Source organism: Carassius auratus, chromosome 6 (assembly GCF_003368295.1).
Source record: "Carassius auratus strain Wakin chromosome 6, ASM336829v1, whole genome shotgun sequence".
Lineage (NCBI taxonomy): Eukaryota > Metazoa > Chordata > Actinopteri > Cypriniformes > Cyprinidae > Carassius > Carassius auratus.
The window spans coordinates 19,389,413-19,406,951 of NC_039248.1; the positions used below are offsets into that span (position 1 = coordinate 19,389,413).

The following is a 17,539-nucleotide window of genomic DNA, read 5'->3' on the forward strand; positions in this document are numbered from 1 at the left end:
CAATAAACTAAAGTAAACTTGCCAAAATGGTTCCTGTCTGAACTATAAAAGTTAAGATTTCACGTTTAACCTTTTGTTTAACAAAATGTTTAGATAGAATGAATGAATCAGGTACACTAATATAAATCCATTGTTTTGGTCAACAGTTATTGCAAATAAAGAGTTTAATTAAATAACACACTGTACAGTAAGTGATTAGCTGTTTTAATTTATCTAGGTTTTTCAATTCATTATTTAAAGACAGCAAAACATCCACACATCTCTTATTTCAATCGTTTTTGCCGTTTTGTATTAGGCTGCTCGTAAACTCCTTCATTGTTTCTAATAAGGGATGATGTCTTGGGCTGCTGTGCAGCTGTGAACAAGCAATCAAATAAATCAACCAACCAGCATGCAGACTGGAAAAAAATCTCCTCTGACACGCCATCAGTGCTGAAAGCCTAGACAGCTGCCGCATGAGAGCTTAGTGAGGGAGCACTGCTGACCCGCAACTAATGAGTGTGGAAAATGAATTTCGTAGCGCTCTCTGGTTAAGTACATCAAACAGAGAGTGAGTGAGGGAGGAAGGGGAGATGAAGAAAGAGGAGCAATGTAATTTTGCCGTCCAGACAGAACAGAAGAAAGCTCTCTCTGTGTAAGGCTGTTTTGAATCCACAAGTCTAAATGGACCATTTTGAAAGACACGGCTGTTTCTGGCCATTTTGATGCTCTAGACCTGTCACTGGGGGTGGTTTCCAAATTTGTCACAGCAATAAAGAGTGAAACAAGGAGTTCTCACCAAACCCCTTGTCTGACTCCAGATGGGAAATTTCCAAGAAGAATGGAAACTGAATATCTTTAGACCCCTCAGTTTTTCCTTTATCAAGCTGAAAGTTTCATCCCATTGTGCTGTGCCTCATGTTTTTAAACTCACATATATTTTAGAATTAAAAATACATACATACATATATATATATATATATATATATATATATATATATATATATATATATATATATATATGTATGTATGTATGTATGTATGTATATATAGTCCACTCCAAAACCGAAATTGTCAATGGCGCCTAAGAAGATCATATGAATAAAACTGAACAAATTCATGTCAATTAGCCACCTATTTGCCCTGGTAGCATTTTGATCACACGCACAAAATGATTAAGGCATAATATGCAATATTTCTAACCTACTGTTGTGACTAAACCACCCAAATATTCCCCACATTGGTGTGTGTTTAAGTCTGTTTGTATATGCACACACACATTTGTGTTGGTACGTGTTTGAGTGTTTTATGGATTTCATTTTAAAATTGATTTTGGTGAGCAGGCTGAGACACAGCAACTCACAAGGAGAAAGACTGTCACCAGTCTCTTCTCCTTATTTGTTAGAGGTTAAAAATAGCTCTGCCTAGCCATCATGAGACTGATTAACAGCCTTCATTTACAAGGGTAACACTCTCAGGGGGTTCTTCGAGCACTCTGCATGATGTTTCCAAACCCTTAGTTATCCATAGCCTTGGAAGTCCTGCAATATATGGTACTCCCACTTGCATTTATCAGTAATAACTCAAAGTCATAACATTTGTTGATTGCTTGCATTACAGCAAGGTTCTTGAATATGTCTCCATGTGGCCTTACTTGGTTATTTTATGGCAGGCATTTTACCGTATGTTTCTCTTATAAACATCTGGAATCAGTGCATACTGGAACCATGCATAAATGCATACAGGTCAAGATTTGCCTACTCTTTAGCTTATATATATATATATATATATATATATATATATATATATATATATATATATATATATATATATATATATATATATATATATATTTGAAAATGAAATGAGAAGTATCCTGGCCTGAAATGGCACATGTTTCTCTGACTCTCTCACTTTACCTTTCTTCTTGACTCACATAAATTCTTGAGATTCTGGGTAAAAGGCTTCAAAATGATTCCCACAAAGAGATTTCACTCGGGACTGTGTCATTTGAGGGCTGACTTAGCTGGAGGAACAGAACAGGACTGATATTCACTGGATGCGATGTGACCTGTCACACTGGATTCAGCTTCAAACAAATCGAGCACACAAAGGGTTCAAATGCAAATCTGATGGCCTCATTTAAGATCAAGGTTCAGGTTTTCACATAGCACTTCATATATTTTTTATTTGTCTTTAATATATAAAGCTGCTATTCAGATTTTTTATGTTTTTGATGAAGTCACTTATGCTAAGGCTGAACTTATTTGATGTAAAAAAATAAATAAACTGCAATATTATGAAATATTATTTATAATATAATTTAAAAGAATCCCTTATTACTATCAGTGAAAGCAGTTGTGCTGCTTAATACTTTTGCAGAAACCTTGATACTTTTTTCCACCAGGATTCTTTCAGCAATAGAAAGTTCGAAAGAACAGTATTTATTTGAAATGTTTTATTTTTTTATTATATAAAACTTTAAATATATTTACTGTCAATTGTAATCAATAAAATGCACCCATCCTTAATGAAATAATTAATTTCTTTAAAAAAAGCTGACTTTAATGTAAGAAATCATGGCAAATTCTGAAAGATGCTCATATGATGTCGTTAAAGTAAAAGGTTTTGTATTTATTGCATCTATTTATCTTTTTACTGTTATATTATTTTGTATTATATTGTTAGAATCAGTAAAAATGTACAAGATATTTAAATAGAATTAATGTAACATAAAAGCAATGAATAATGAGATTAACACATAGATTATATCATGCTTTGTCTTTAATCACTTTATAGAAAAGTAGCTTCAGATTTTATTGAACACAATATACAATATTATTACCATACATTGTGTGTAACATTAAATATTCACCTGCAACAATGTGGGATAACCAGACGATAAAAACTCATCCCTCATGCAGATAGCACTAATTCTGTTTAATCCTTTTGGACGCAAATCGGACCAAAAGATCTCAAACATAGATTAACAAAGTTATACTGACAATTTGAATTTCAAAACCGCTAACAAGGTCAGAAAAATAGTTCACATTAGCACAAATAATTACAGAGGATCACATTTTAGTAATTATATCGATTTCACATTGTTGTTCAGAGATTGTGACGTTGGTGACCAATTCCTCTCCTGTAAATGTGCATTTACAGGCTACTTCTGAGCCGTTTTTAGCAATCTCCATTCAAAATGTTGTATATATTTCAGGGCCACATTTTGTGCAGAATCTCGTGAGATACTGATTTATCGATGTTACACCAAACAGTGATACACAAAGCTTCTAATATCTGACAGATGTCTACAGTATGCATTTATGTCTTATCTACAGACTCTCCCCGTTACCAATGGGTCGCGTGTCTCATAGGCTACTTTTCTGGGCAGTTGAAAATTGTGCAATATATTCATACATAGTATATATAATATATATTTATTTATATTAAAACAAAAACAATATTACTAAATAAAACAGACTCAGTCCAAGAGCCCACTACACAAGAAACACCACCAGTTTTAGGTAATGCAAGTGCATATAAATTAATCCATTTACAAAGAAACATTATTTCATATGTACAGTTACCGGTAATAAATACACTGTTATAAACAGTAGAGGACCAATCTGAACGCATATAAACTAAGTGAATGGAAGGGGTTGTGAAAAGCGCGGGCTGGTGATCAAGCGACCTGAAGGACGCTTGCACACACAAACACAGTAATGTATAGACATATATATGTGCGCACAAACATACATTTGCATGCTACTTTGGCCATTAACTGTTTCCACTGTTGAGACTTTGCGTGTAAGGTAGTTAAAGTACCTCAAAGAATGAACTACACACAAACTTAAACGTTAATGGTGATTAAATGTATAAGATGACAATGCTCAATAGATTCATTATAAAACTGGCATGTTGAAATCTGAAAAGTGAAACTGTTAAAATACTAGAGAGAAATGTTAGAGGTTTCAAATCGTAGTTTTGTTTTTATCATATCTTGGTGTTTTGTGGGATGGGGAAGGAAATCAGTTTACGTCAATGTTTATTTTTTATCTGTGTCAAAAGTGAGCCAATCATGATAAGAGATAAAACATTTTTTTTAGAAGACAAGTGAGGAAATGTTCTGTATCAAAGTGTGTAAAAAAGCTACAAAAGCTAGTTCAGACTGCTTTTACTCTGTGTGTCTGAAATATGATGGGAAGAATGAACAATGACTGCAGTAAGGAAGACTATTATGATGAGTCGAAAGCAAATTAATATTTAAGTGAATATAGCTTTGGCTTCCCCTCTGAATTTGTACATTATGAGAGCCCTAGTGATTGGATTTTTAGAAGGGGCAGGGGTGGGTCTTCATATTTAAGGGTATTTAAAGTTTTTTGTGCAACAATGCATTTATCTAACAAAATTTTTTACCCTAATGTGGATGGGATGATGTATGGATCCAAATAAACAGAGTTTGTGCACATATTTAAAAAGCACAACACACATGTAGCTAGACTAAACAGAAAGTGCCTCTGTCATCATTTCTTGGTTTTCTGATCGTTTGTCAGATGTTTGGATTATTAAGTTATATTGCCAAACAAAGGAAGACACTAAGTTCTCTCTCCAGTAGATATAAAACAATTCTGCATGTTCGGTCTGGTTTGCTTAAGAAAACCAAAAAACATCTCAACGTACAGTTATACTAAAACGTGTTCAATAAATAAAAGACTATTAAAAGGACAATAGTAAAAAGGCACACAGTCTTTAGACAAATGGTACAGAAAAGTAAACAGTTTCTCTCTTTACAAATACTTGTTCTTCAGTAGTTTGACCTCGTCACACACCCATAGCTTTACAAAAAGTTTGTGTTGGTACAAAAAAAAAAAAAGAGAAATCCTCTCAGTAGTGTCTACTCCTCACCACCAGGTAAACAAACAAATAAACTGTCCACGTTGGCCCCAATCCTTCATGTTTATCAAAGTCGCCTGTCAATTGTTCAGGTCCAAAATGTCTGCAGCATTTATTTCCTGAGAGCTCCTACCAATCTGTCTCCAAACGTAAGTGCAAGGAGGGCAAGACATCCTCCTCCCACGAGGGCCTAAAAAAGCACCCCATGTGGGCTTTTTCAAAAGCATCAACTGCAGGATTGCTCCTCTCGCAAGGGAAAAAACAGCTACCGCCTATTAAGAGACGCCAAGTCCTATGTGTCGACAGGTGAGGCGTCTTCAGTAACTATCTGGATGTGTGTAGTGGACTCCATTTCTTCCTCTCTGTCTTCTTCTTCTTCCACATCCTCTTCATCGTCACCCTGGCTCTGTTCATCTTTTTCCGTGCCTTCTGAGTCCTCTTCCTCTAGCGTGAGCTCAAACTGGAACTTGTCAGGCCCTGAACTCCCACCGTTGCCTTCTTTGTCGGGCTGGTAGAAGGGTGGGGAAGGGCTCTGGGGGATCATGCTCTGGTACCAGTTCCGATTATCCTCCAGCGTGTCCAGGATATCCTGGGCATCCGGATGCACCAAGTCGGCCCAGGTTTCCCACAGCGGGTGGACGATATAGTCAATGAAACCCACCTGAAGAGAAAAATGCGTTAGATGTTGTACTTCAAATATGGTACTTCATGAGACCGTTGCATCTCAGACAGTTACTAACCTGTGATTTCTCTACTGAGGCAGTGTGTTTGTCACACATGGGGCTGATCTCCATGCCACGCTCCCTCTCTCTGTCACCCTGGTGAAAGAACTCGTCCATAATGCGGTCGGTCCACTGCCGGTACAACTCCAGAGACTTGGTGGGATTGCTCAGATCGGCGCAGTGAACCATGTTCCTCAAGACCTGAAGTAACGTCACAATTTTAGACAACTGCAGTTCATCACGCTCCTCTAATTTATCTGAATCATCTCAGCTGGAGTTCACGCAATCATCGGATTTTCCAGTGGGAAGAGGAACAGAAAGATGTGTACCTGTATCCTGTCTGTGTAGTTGTCCAGAAGTAAAACTCCTGAGCTTGTCACTTTCTTCGTCTCTACCATGGTCTTTAGATCGGCCAGTAAGCTCATGTGCTTAGACATGTCTGTGGCAAGTACCTATTAAAAGGAGACATTAAACAATACATGTTAGCATATACATCATTGCAATGTAACTGAAAGCAGATGGCCTAAAAGAAAGGAAGGAAGTGAAGAACCTCACCATGTCGATGACCATCTTTCGGAGTGACTGCCTCTGTTTCTTAGTGAGGTTCTGGAAGATGTCGCAATTGTCCTCTTGGAGAAGTTTAAAGCCCACGGCTAAGTGGTGGTTCTCCAAAACCGACTCATCGTTATACATGAGCGCTAACTCAGAGTCTGTAAGAAATGAGCAAATGCGCAATTAATTTAAGTGTCCCCATAAACATTATACTGATAGTAGGGTGGGAATTGAGAACACTCACTTGTATTGATGAGGAACTGGTTTGAAACTCCAGGATGGTCCACATCATGAATAGCTGCGGCAAAAATGGCTGCCAAGATCTCAAGATCCGTGAACACAGCCTGTTTGGGACAAATTGAAATAAAAATGGTGAGATATCTGATATCCTTTGAAGGAAAACTCTGAAAATTGCACCTGAAGGGAAGCGTTCTTACATCGAGAGCAGGTGTGGAGAGCAGAATGTGAGTTGACTGGGCCACGTCAGCAGCGTGAAGGCTGTTATGATAGGCCACATCTTGGTGGTAATGATCCTCAAGGGTCATCATGTACATCACAAAAGTATCTGCCGGGATCTTAAATGTCTTAAGCAAGTCTCGTTCCTGTTACAAAAGGAAGCAATATTATTACAATCTTGAACGATATGACGTTTTTGTTGCAAAATGTTGAAGGTCAAAATCAAAAGAAAGGCTGGAGGAAGAACTGACCTGGAAAATGGCGTACATAATGCAAGTGAGAGGCCGGTTGTGAGAATACTCTGAAACTGTAAAGATGTTCAGGCCCCATTTATTCAGGTCTTCTAATTCCTGGAAAGAGAAGACACAAAGGAATGAGATCAACAGAAATGTTCAGGTGAACACACCTAAGAGCTCTAAAGTATTAGCCAATCTTCTACCTACTTTTGACAGTAAATCCTCTTTGTCAGTTTTGACGCCGAAGCGAGCGATGCCAGAGTTGAGGCTGGGCCCGTGAGATACTTTCTTCACACCACTGATCTGAGTCATCAACTGCTGCTTTTTCTTCTTCTCGCGGGCTTTAAGTGTAGGCGAGGGAATCTCCACATCATTCTGCTTTTCTGTGAGAAACAGCAAAAAACAATTGATAAGAACGATTTTGGTCTCTTTCCTGGTTGTTACTAAATTTCCACAGACAATGCGAAAAACGAACATTTGTTAGCCACGAAACCGAGACGGTCCTCAAATCTCTTTATACAGATCATGCATAACTGTGTCAGTTGTTGGCAGATCACATTCCAGATTATTCAATCTCTTCATTGTAGTTTACACACAGATGAGGCACATACATGCCCGCACAAAAACTCATTGTTGGGAAACCGGTGGCCATGGATCGTGTTTCCCTTTAGTGACGCAAGTAGACGCCTTTGGCCCAGGTGCAGTGCCATAGCTGAATAGCTGCACTCAAACAGCAGAACAGACACCCAAATCACAGCGTCTCTGCCATTGAGCTATTCAAGCAGGGCCTGCCCCTCCTTTCCTCCTCCTCCAGTTCCACTCCCCATTTTCACTGTGACAGACCTGTCAACAAACTGCATGGAGCCCGAGTCTGCTTCATATGGCATCTCCAAGGGTCAACCCTCTGGAGTTATCAATTGACAAAAAAAAAAAAAAAAATGGCGGCAGAGTAAGGGTATATCTCTGGGGCAAAAATGCCATAAACCTTCATATTAGGGATTTTCTCATGTAGAAATGCTAATCCAAACTCTCCCAAGGAGCCACAGGCCATGAGTGGACTGAATTCCTATTCTCACTTTCTCAATTACTGCAGATAACATTGTTCCCTCTTGCCGTAAAGCTCTGGCATGTCGCTGAAAGACTGTGATAACACCTGGTAATAGCTGCTGGCTTGATGGGGAGTGAGAGGAGGTGAAATATGAGGGTTGGTTAATTCATTACAGTCATTATCCTCATCACTCGTATGTCTCTGTTAAACATGAATCTGTGCCATAAGCAGCACCGCAGTCATTCAGATGGGCTTATATCCTGAGTGAAGAAATGCGAGGCACCCTATTATGATGACAGAATGGAAAGGGACAGGGCTGAGGGAGTACTTGTTTCCCTTTCATCTCAAAAGCCTCCTTCTCTTGCGGTAAAGATGCTTGATCAATAGAAAATGCCTACTATCTGATTCCACAGAACATTCGCAGTGCTCATTATAGCCAATTTGCTTGTTTTCTCACAAACATCCACCAGAGCCTCGTTCCTTGCAGGACTCTGTCACATGTCACTCCATGTCTCCTTCTAATATAAAAAAAGCAAACAACCAAAGACAAGCCACATGTACAGACCATGTGCTCACATCCAAGATTTCAGAAAAAGAAAGAAAAAGGAACATTATGTCCGGGTCAGATTTAATCTCATCTCTGCTAAACTCGCACGTTTTGGTGCAGACAGCGAAATCGCAGTGGCATAAAGACAGCAGTCACACGTGACAGCGCACAGAGGTTTCACAGCTAACATTTAATCCCAGGAAAATGTAACCAATTTTAGTCCCGAAAATAATCTGAACACAAAGTTGTACACCATCAGAATGGACACCAATATTTATTTGCAGATTTTTGTAATCAAAATTTCAAATTTCCACTGCAAAAACATTTTTTAAATCTATATTTTTGCCTTTTTATCATGCAAAAATGTCTCTTTTTTTTACCATAATGGATTTGGATGGATAAAAATTATTAAATTATAATGACTTCTAATGTATTATGTCTTATAATATTTCATACAAATTTTCTAAAAGTAAATGTAATTGTTATTGTAAATATTTACCAATTTTTTTAGTAAACAAGACCTAAATACTGATTTAAAAGTATTTTTTTGCAGTGAAATGAAGCCTCCCACTGCGGCAAGGAACATGAGTGTTTATGTGTTTAGATGGGGCATGCGATAAGAACACAGGAGCTGGATGAGTCACAGGTTCTCTTGCCTGGATGTTCCGTGCTGGGGGTTCCACCATCAGAAATGCTTAACAGCAGGATCCCATCCCCCTCCATCTCTCTCTCCCTCCCCTGACTCTGCTCTCTCCTTTCCACCCTCCCCTTCCTCTTTTCCAACTGCTGCATTGGGGATCTCTCTCCTCATGCAGAAACTAAAGTCTGATGCCATCTCACGGCATTCCACAAACAAAATGAACCTTTGAACTGCATTTAATGTACAATACTTTCACAACTAATGAATTGACTTTTTTGGTTTGCATAGCTTTTCGAAATACAGCATCAGTGAGTCTAAACCGCAGTTCAGCTCTGGAAATGACGCAGCCCAAATTGAATCCACAATGGCGCATACTGTATATAGCCAATGTTTAGCGATGACTGTGGGTGTTTTAGCGTAAGAGTGGATTTGTGTGTGATTACCTAGGAAGGTGTTAGAGATGAACTCCGACACCTGATTGCCAGATCTGCTCATCTCAGAGAGGTGCGTCAGCTCCCTGTTCAACATTCTCTTGAACTGGAAAAGATAAAGAGGGAGAACCATTAGTCATGTAAACCCAAAAAAGTTCAACAGTGAATTTTCCGTAAGGTTGACATTTTTCCAGATTTATTTTTATTTTTATTCCTTTATTCGGTCATGCATTTACAAAAAATATCACAATGTGTTATGGGGTACCAAATGTTAAATATGACCAAATTAATATAATAATAAATAGAAATTATATAAAAATGTTATTTAACATATTAACACCTAACATCTCTAAAAATCTTAATATCTAATATATTTAAATCTACTTTTTAAAATATGCATGCATTTATTTTATTGCATTCATTTCTCTAGTTTTTAAATAAATCTGTATTACCTTACAGCAAGCGTTTTTTTTTTATGCATAAAGAATGATAATTGCAGTACAAGAGACAAGGTAGACACTGTTTGAAATTTCATTTGTAAACTGAAACATTTAAACTCTTGCCAAGTTTAAAGTAATTTAGTTTTTTAGCATTTTTTTTTCACATATAATGTATGAATATATGTTCCCAAAGCACTGATGAGGATCCAAAAAGATGCAATGTTAGCAAGAAATAAATAAACAAATGCATATATAATTAAATAAGTCAGAAACGGCAGCCATATCCTGCGCCACATCTTTGATTTTTGAGCTTCATTAGTACAAAGGGATAAATCACAAAAACAACCTACAAAACTGTGCTTTTGACATCCAAATCAACATTTTAACTAAGATACAAAAGATTCATTTGAAAAGAACAGCTTAAAATAGAGCGTGGATCTAGACATTCCAGCACAGGATGCCACACAGCGAGACTTGCTGTAGGTTTTCCTTCTCAGTGTCTCTCTAGACCACCAACTAACACCGAACCAAAACCAACCTCCATTAGCAGACCAAATAACAGTTTAGCAGCTGCCATACACACCTTAATGTAACCCCAGGATACAGAAAGAAGGTAATTGGCCTCAGGCATTTTGGATCGTATTTAAGCACCCGAAATCCACAACAGCACACTCCTATACCACGAAGGAAAAGAGCCAGAGAGAGGCAGACGAAAGGGATTCTTCTAGTTGGGAAAAACGAAAAATCCCCTCTTCTCTCCTCTCCTACTCTGCTTGGTATGGATTAGTAGCCAAAAAGAAGACGCAAGCCGTCTTCACGGCAGCTCTCGGCTGAATCGCTCTGCTGTTGACTGTCCATGGCTGCAGATACGAGCGGGGGCCGACAGCGGATGGGAACAACCGTCCTGGGATGGAGGATGATCCGGAGAGCGATGGCCAGAGCTGGAAGCGAAGCGGGGTGTCTGAAAGTGCCAATGAATTATGGAGGAGATGAAGGAACAGTGGAGCAGAGGGAGGGAGGGATAAGGATAAAAAACACTGGGATGCTCATCTGGCTGGAGGGGGGTCTTCCTCTGCTGGATTAGTGCCGCTCCGCTGCTGCAGTACACTCGCGCTCTCTCATCATCTCGCTCTGTCTTTCTCTCTCTCCTTCTGCTTTGCACCCTCCCTCACCCGTCTCTCCCCCGGTCTCGAGTCTGTCAGCCCCAGCAACACACTCCACAGGCACATATGATTTGACATAGAGATTGCTGAGGAGGGGGGAGCCCCTGCTTTGTTATGCGGGGAAAGCGCGAAAAAAAGACACGTAAAGAAGGACAGAGTTTATGGACGCCCTTGGCTTTTTTGGGAACAATTCATCGACTTTTATGGCATTCCTAATCAAGTACAACTTGTAAGAACGATGAAAAATCTGGGTTCTTTCAGGCTCGGTCAACCTTCTTTATTGCATTCCCATAATGCATGAGGCTTCATATGGAGCTCTGTGCTATTTTTACCGTAGAGTATGGTGGGAGAGGAGACTTGGATAATTGCCTCTCTTTGTCTTTTTTCGGTGACATCAACACCCCCCCACAACTCTCTCTCCCTCTCCGTCTACATCCAAACACCAATTACACCAACATCCCAACGCCATGGCAACAGCGTCATGTGACATGGGCTGCCACTGAGGCTTCCCTCCCTCCCTCCCTAGCCTCCAAAGATGGCTGCCCAGGAATCACGAGGACACCACTGCGTCTCAATAACATCTGCCAAATCAACCCCCAATTCGTCAGGAGGAGGAGGCAAAAGGGAGGCAAAGGGCCAAAATCAATGAGCTGTCCTTGATAAAGCCACTTTGGGCAGAGTCCAATGACAAGGAAAACCCTTAGTGAATATGAGGGGAAAATAAGCCAATTGTTGGATTAGGATGGTGTTTGGATGATTTTGCTGGTCAACCTATTGGTTTCCTTAATGGACAATCTTAAAAGTGCCCAAAACCACTAAAACCAGCAGACCAGACCATTCTCTCCTCATCATCTTCACCTACGATGGATAAAATAGAACATTACACTAGATGCATAATTACACAAAGGATTTACATTAAAACAATTTACACCTAGGAGCTGCTTGTACATTTCATAAATAGGCTCAAAGGAACAGCGAGTAATATTCAGTCAAACATGAAATCTTGAAGTAGAAAGACTGAAAAAGTATTTTCTGGTAAAATCTATTTGCCTGTTTTTCGCCCCTTAATGCAGAGAAGCTGGTCTCAGATTTGAGGAGCTAAAAGGACTCATGCAATGATTTTGGATCCTCCGAACTGTGAAATGTGTGTGTGCGTGTCTGTGTTTGTGCGCCTTCATGAGAAAAAGAGAGTGGGAGGGAGAAAGGGAAAGAGGGGGGAAAGAGAAAGATGGAAAATAGCTGAGAATCTCTGCATTATGCTGCAGTGGGGGTTCCTCAGCAATGCGTGAGACGTCTAGTCAGAGCTGTAAACAACTCTGACATATCAAAGACGCGCTGCCTTCCGCGGCTCACATTTATTCTTATCATCCATATCAGTAAATCCATGTGAGTGTCTCTCTCTAAGCTCTGTGAGAAACATGGCTGTTGGGGGGCGGATGTGCGCCTACTTCTGCTCTGAGAAGAGTAAAGGGTGAAAGGAGGGTATTTCATTCTCAGAGACCTTCATTCACATGATTAAAGATAACCGATTCTATCAGTGTAATGCATTTAAAAGCAAAAACTAATATATTTAGGAAATTAAAGCTGGATAGTTGACACATAATGAACATCAAGATTCACCATTTTACTTTTTTTTCGACATCAACAAACCTACAAGGTCATAATTTAAATGTAAATATTTTCTCCACATTATCTTCAGTATCTCAGTTAACTTGTAATTACATTGTTTTATATGGAGCATACAGTAGTTTGTGACACCAACAGACGCGTCAACTTCCCAAATGTATTTCATGTCAACTACCCACTGGCAGAAAATATGCACATCATAATAATTTCTATATACCTAGATGCAAGTTTTAATTTTTGCTTCTTTTTTTTAATAACAGAATAATCAGCAATTGGATGCTATTTTATTTTCTCCACTAGTGGGCGGTATAAAGCCACAGATATTAAGTGAGAAAAATTTCTCACACTGTTTGCCGGTGGACTGTTCAATCAATTTGTACTGTCATCATGACCTTGTCTAATGCACCAGTGTGTCTGATGTAGGACAGACAAGTCAATCAATCAATCATCGAAATACATTTCACTTTTCAGCTGTCCATTGTCAGTTGAGATCTGTGTTCTTATATCCACCTTTCTCCGTATTCAAACTTGTATGTAAATGTCACACATCATTTTTTTATCATAATTATTATTACTATTTCTCACTACAGTAAATGTCATGTGTACATCATCTAGTCGGGAAAACCCCCATTTATTTCTTGGTCAGAAACTGTGGGAGTTTTGTTGCACTGAATGATGTCACTTGAGAAGCACATAATTGCAAAATCGGCAAATTCTTAACAGCCATTGATTGATATATGATGATCTCTGGAAGATGACTTTGAAAGACCGTGACGCACATTGAGATGATAAACGAGTTCTCTGGTATATTAGAACAGTAACATCAATAATGACATAAAAGCTTATGAAGAAATCAACAGCTCTTTGTGTGCCAAACCAACAATGCCTGAGGATACAAGCCCAACGTTTCACTTCCTCAAAATTTCTCAATATGTGCACAAATGTGTTTGTGTAAAATCAACGAATGGACGAAGTAAAATAATAAGTAGTTATTATATTACAGACAAAAAACGTTTTAAGATGCTTTAGCCCCAATTATATCCACATTCAAAATCCATTAAGATTAGAAAGGAACTTCAACTGTTTAAAATTGACAGACTGTTTCCATGCAATTCTCCATGCAAGCTTATACCGGTGATCTCAGTCTACAGTCAACTAAATATGCAGGAACTTTAAAAACTAACACTACAGTAGCTTGAGACCATCAGCTCAATGTTACATGGCTGGCTGATATTATGTCAGATCTTATATTATTAAATATAATATTAAATCTTTGCAAAGCAGCTTTACAGAAAATTTAATTTTCTACATTAAGAAAATAAATTATCAGTGGAGATGACTATTTCCAGTTTATGTCCCATGTGGATAAAAATGGATGTTAAAAATCAAGCAGTTATCTGTTGTCTGAGTTTTGGCATCACCTGAGCTGTTCTGAGGGGTTCTAACCACATTGTTTTATTCACATTGTCTTAATCTCAACACAAGAAGGCACTGCGCAAAGAATAAACCTTTGCAAGAAATCGCTCTTCACCCAAAAAGCACACTTATCGTAAGAATTCAGAAATAAAAAGTTCAAAGAGATACTTTAGAAAACAGTTCTGTCCTTGAAAAAGTCCACCAAGTAACATTCAACAAAAATGAACAGCCCACTTACAACTTGCAAAAGTCTAAAACAGAAGCTCACCTTTTTCCAGCAGTTAACTTTTCCGATCTTTCTCTGATCTTTCCTCTCTAAGTAGCAAGCTCCCATTTTAAGTGAGTTAAGGTTTCTAAGTCCTGCTTGCTGTGAGTCTGTGTCACCCTGGCTCTCTTGAGACTTAAGTTGCAACGTTTGAAAGACGCAATAGCGTTACTGAATAATTTTGAGCTGAGAGCGCTGACTATCCTTCAGTGTATGAGTGTGTCACTGTATACACTCCCCCTCTCACCGTGGGACCGCCTCCTTCTGACACACACACACACACACACACACACACATACACACACACTGGAACTCTAACCCCATTGCAACATAGTTTATAGGGTAAAAAGAGTGCTCTGGAATCAGATAAAGCATACTGATGTGATCTCTTAAAAGTCATCAGAGGAAACATGCAGATCGATAGGAAGTCCTCACTTACAAGTTACAATAATGATAATTTAAAAAATTAGAAAGTTTATAAGCTGCATCCAAAGGAAATGGAAACTTTTAAAGTATCCTGCTTTTTAGATCTTTCTCCTGAGGACTTCAATTTCACCTGTCCCCTCTATTTATAAGATTGAATTATTATAATAATTCAAATATTAATACATTACATACATTTTATTTTTATTTATCCATAGGAATTTCATGAGAAAAACAGCAATTAAAGAGTAAAAATGAAGCAAAATGTAAATTAAATACGAATACCAATGTAAAAAAAAATACATTAATTGTATACTATAGAATAAAGAAATATTTTCTATTTGATACAATTTGAGTTAACCTTTTCAAAATACTGTGAAAAGGAAATGTTCTTGTTTTATAAAGCATATTTTCTCTCATCACTGTTCGATACAGTGACTACATTTGGGGATTCATGGCCATGGACTTTAGTATCTATTTAAACAACTTTGTCAATTTACTGTAACAAAAAGAGCGAGTGTGCAGTTCTCTTATCTTTACTGGAATATCCAGTTGACTGAAACAGAATATACATATTACATGTGGGCAGAGAAATCCTGAAGCTGATACTGTTAAGATTTTACATGCACACACAGCTAAGTGTAATACACATCAGACGACACAGACGTTCAAAAGGGCAGCAAAAGGTCAGACGTCCTGGTATTCTCTGTACAAGTCTGATTGATGGCTTTCTTTGTGTTATTTGCACAAACTAATACAAAAGCTTCTAGAATATGAGAATGTTTTGAGCCAATCATGACACAGAAACAGATTTTGTAAATGTCCCATTTTCTTGCATATGTATTGTAATTTTTATTCATGAATTGTATTGTTTGCCTACATGTACAGAAAAAAAAGATGCGTGTCATTATCATTTTCTAGTAAAATTATATACACACCCATAGACTGATCATTTTACTTCAGATGCAAATAAATAAATAGTGAAAACATAATAAATAAATAAATACAAATCTCATTTTTTTTATCTTAATAAAAAGCATTAACATGCATATTTCCACGAAAAGTAAAATTATCATGTTTTAAGGCTGTTTAGATACTTTTACTGGAAAACACGCCAAAATTCATGAATAAGAAAATGATTAACAGTAAGAATTCCGGGGTCATTGCAAAATCCGTCCCTTTCCTGCACATGTATCTGTCTGATTGAGCTTCTGAGTGTGTGTGCGGGAGTTAGTGTGTATTCATCCCTATTGTCTACAGTAAAAGTCCCTGTGCTGCAGTGTATGCCTGTTTGACGTCAACAGAAGAAGAAACAAACAGGGAGTGCGGCCTTGCCCTGCCATACAGAACTCACTCCCATTGTAGTCTGGACCCGGCTAGAGCTTAGGAAGGAGACAGGAAACCTGAGTCACAGCTGCAGGATACACACACACACACACACTGTATGTAGTGGAGCACATGAGATGACTCTGACAGCGACTTGAAAACAACACATAGTATTTAAAAGTACAAAAAGGATGATAAACAAAAGAGGTTGAAACATATATTAATATATATATTAATCTGTAACACTGACAGAATTTGCTTGTCAGCAGACGTTTCATAAGGAAATAGGGTATTTGTGTTTCAAATTCAATTATATTGTATATCATATTGCTTTGATTATGCAATAAAGTGCTGTTTATCTATTCAAGTCTATAAAAAAACAAGAAAAAAAAAAACATCCCCTAATAAAAAGTTAACATTTAACTTCCTAAACGTCATTGTTAATATAAACTGGGCTCCAAGCTGTCAATCAAATCAATTTCAGAGAATACCGCCGTACACCGCATTTCCAAAGTAACATAAAGGGGTGTGGAAAAACATGCTGGAAAAGAGACATGCTAAAACCTGTTCAATATGCTAGAAAGACCTGCTAACACATGTATACAGACAATGTGTGAGACTGTTGTGATTGTAAAGTGATGTGGCATTTCTAAGGAAGCCTTGTACTTCAAATACCTCGGAAAACGCACCACAACTAAATCATAATAAAGCTTTGAATTTCAAATCTCTTTTGCATATTCAAACAGATTCCATCGGAAATCTTATTGTGGTGACTGATAGAAAACAGCAGACTGAATTTTTAATGCAAGCTAACTGGCACAAGGACCGACTCTCAATAGCCCCATTCACAAAGCGGCCGTTGAGAAAAGCACTACGTACAAAAACAGACTCTAAATTATCAGAAAAAGTTCTTGAGCACGCTGTACTGTGCAGGCATCCTCTGAGAGTTTTTACAACTTCAAGAGGAGCTCTTTAAAGTGATGTGCTGCATCTTCTCACCTTGTTGGAGGCCATGTCGCTGACAGAGCGGTACGTCTGGATGGTTTCCAGCTGATCCAGACACCAGTCCAGCTCCTCCATGGTCTCCACGGCCAGCTTCTGGTAGGACTCGTCTGGACAGAGACACACAGAAACGGGGGCACCGTGAAAATCCTGCTGCACGGCCACTCGAGCACAGCCCGCCAGACGTTCCTTCATCCTGGGCTTGCACACACACACGCATACGCACACACACTCCCAGACTGTATGAGAGAGTGAGAGTGGGTTCTTCTGAGCGCTAGCTGTAAGAGATTTCCCCCTCTGCTCGCTCCCTCTCATTGGCCCGGTCCTTGTGGCTAGATACTGCCTCTTTGGCTTTGTGCCCCTTCCTCTCA

The 17,539-nt window shown here is 38.6% G+C and overlaps 1 protein-coding gene across 5 annotated transcripts in view; it reads right to left on the reverse strand.

Moving 5' to 3' along the window:
- Window positions 1-3,432: 3,432 nt before the first annotated feature.
- pde4ba (phosphodiesterase 4B, cAMP-specific a) overlaps window positions 3,433-17,539 on the reverse strand; it is a 142,705-nt gene continuing 128,598 nt past the window's right edge. For 4 of the 5 annotated variants that reach the window (XM_026264850.1, XM_026264856.1, XM_026264873.1 and 1 more), the window contains 10 exons: window positions 17,166-17,278; window positions 9,520-9,613; window positions 7,049-7,224; window positions 6,857-6,955; window positions 6,587-6,751; window positions 6,394-6,493; window positions 6,153-6,307; window positions 5,927-6,049; window positions 5,616-5,798; window positions 3,433-5,536 (listed from right to left, as the gene is read on the reverse strand). In XM_026264850.1, the coding sequence (XP_026120635.1) occupies window positions 5,168-5,536; window positions 5,616-5,798; window positions 5,927-6,049; window positions 6,153-6,307; window positions 6,394-6,493; window positions 6,587-6,751; window positions 6,857-6,955; window positions 7,049-7,224; window positions 9,520-9,613; window positions 17,166-17,278 (1,577 nt within the window). In that variant the 3' untranslated portion in view covers window positions 3,433-5,167. Of the gene's footprint in view, window positions 5,537-5,615; window positions 5,799-5,926; window positions 6,050-6,152; window positions 6,308-6,393; window positions 6,494-6,586; window positions 6,752-6,856; window positions 6,956-7,048; window positions 7,225-9,519; window positions 9,614-10,530; window positions 11,552-17,165; window positions 17,279-17,539 lie in introns of those variants that run through there. The other variant, XM_026264879.1, reaches the window with a different exon arrangement.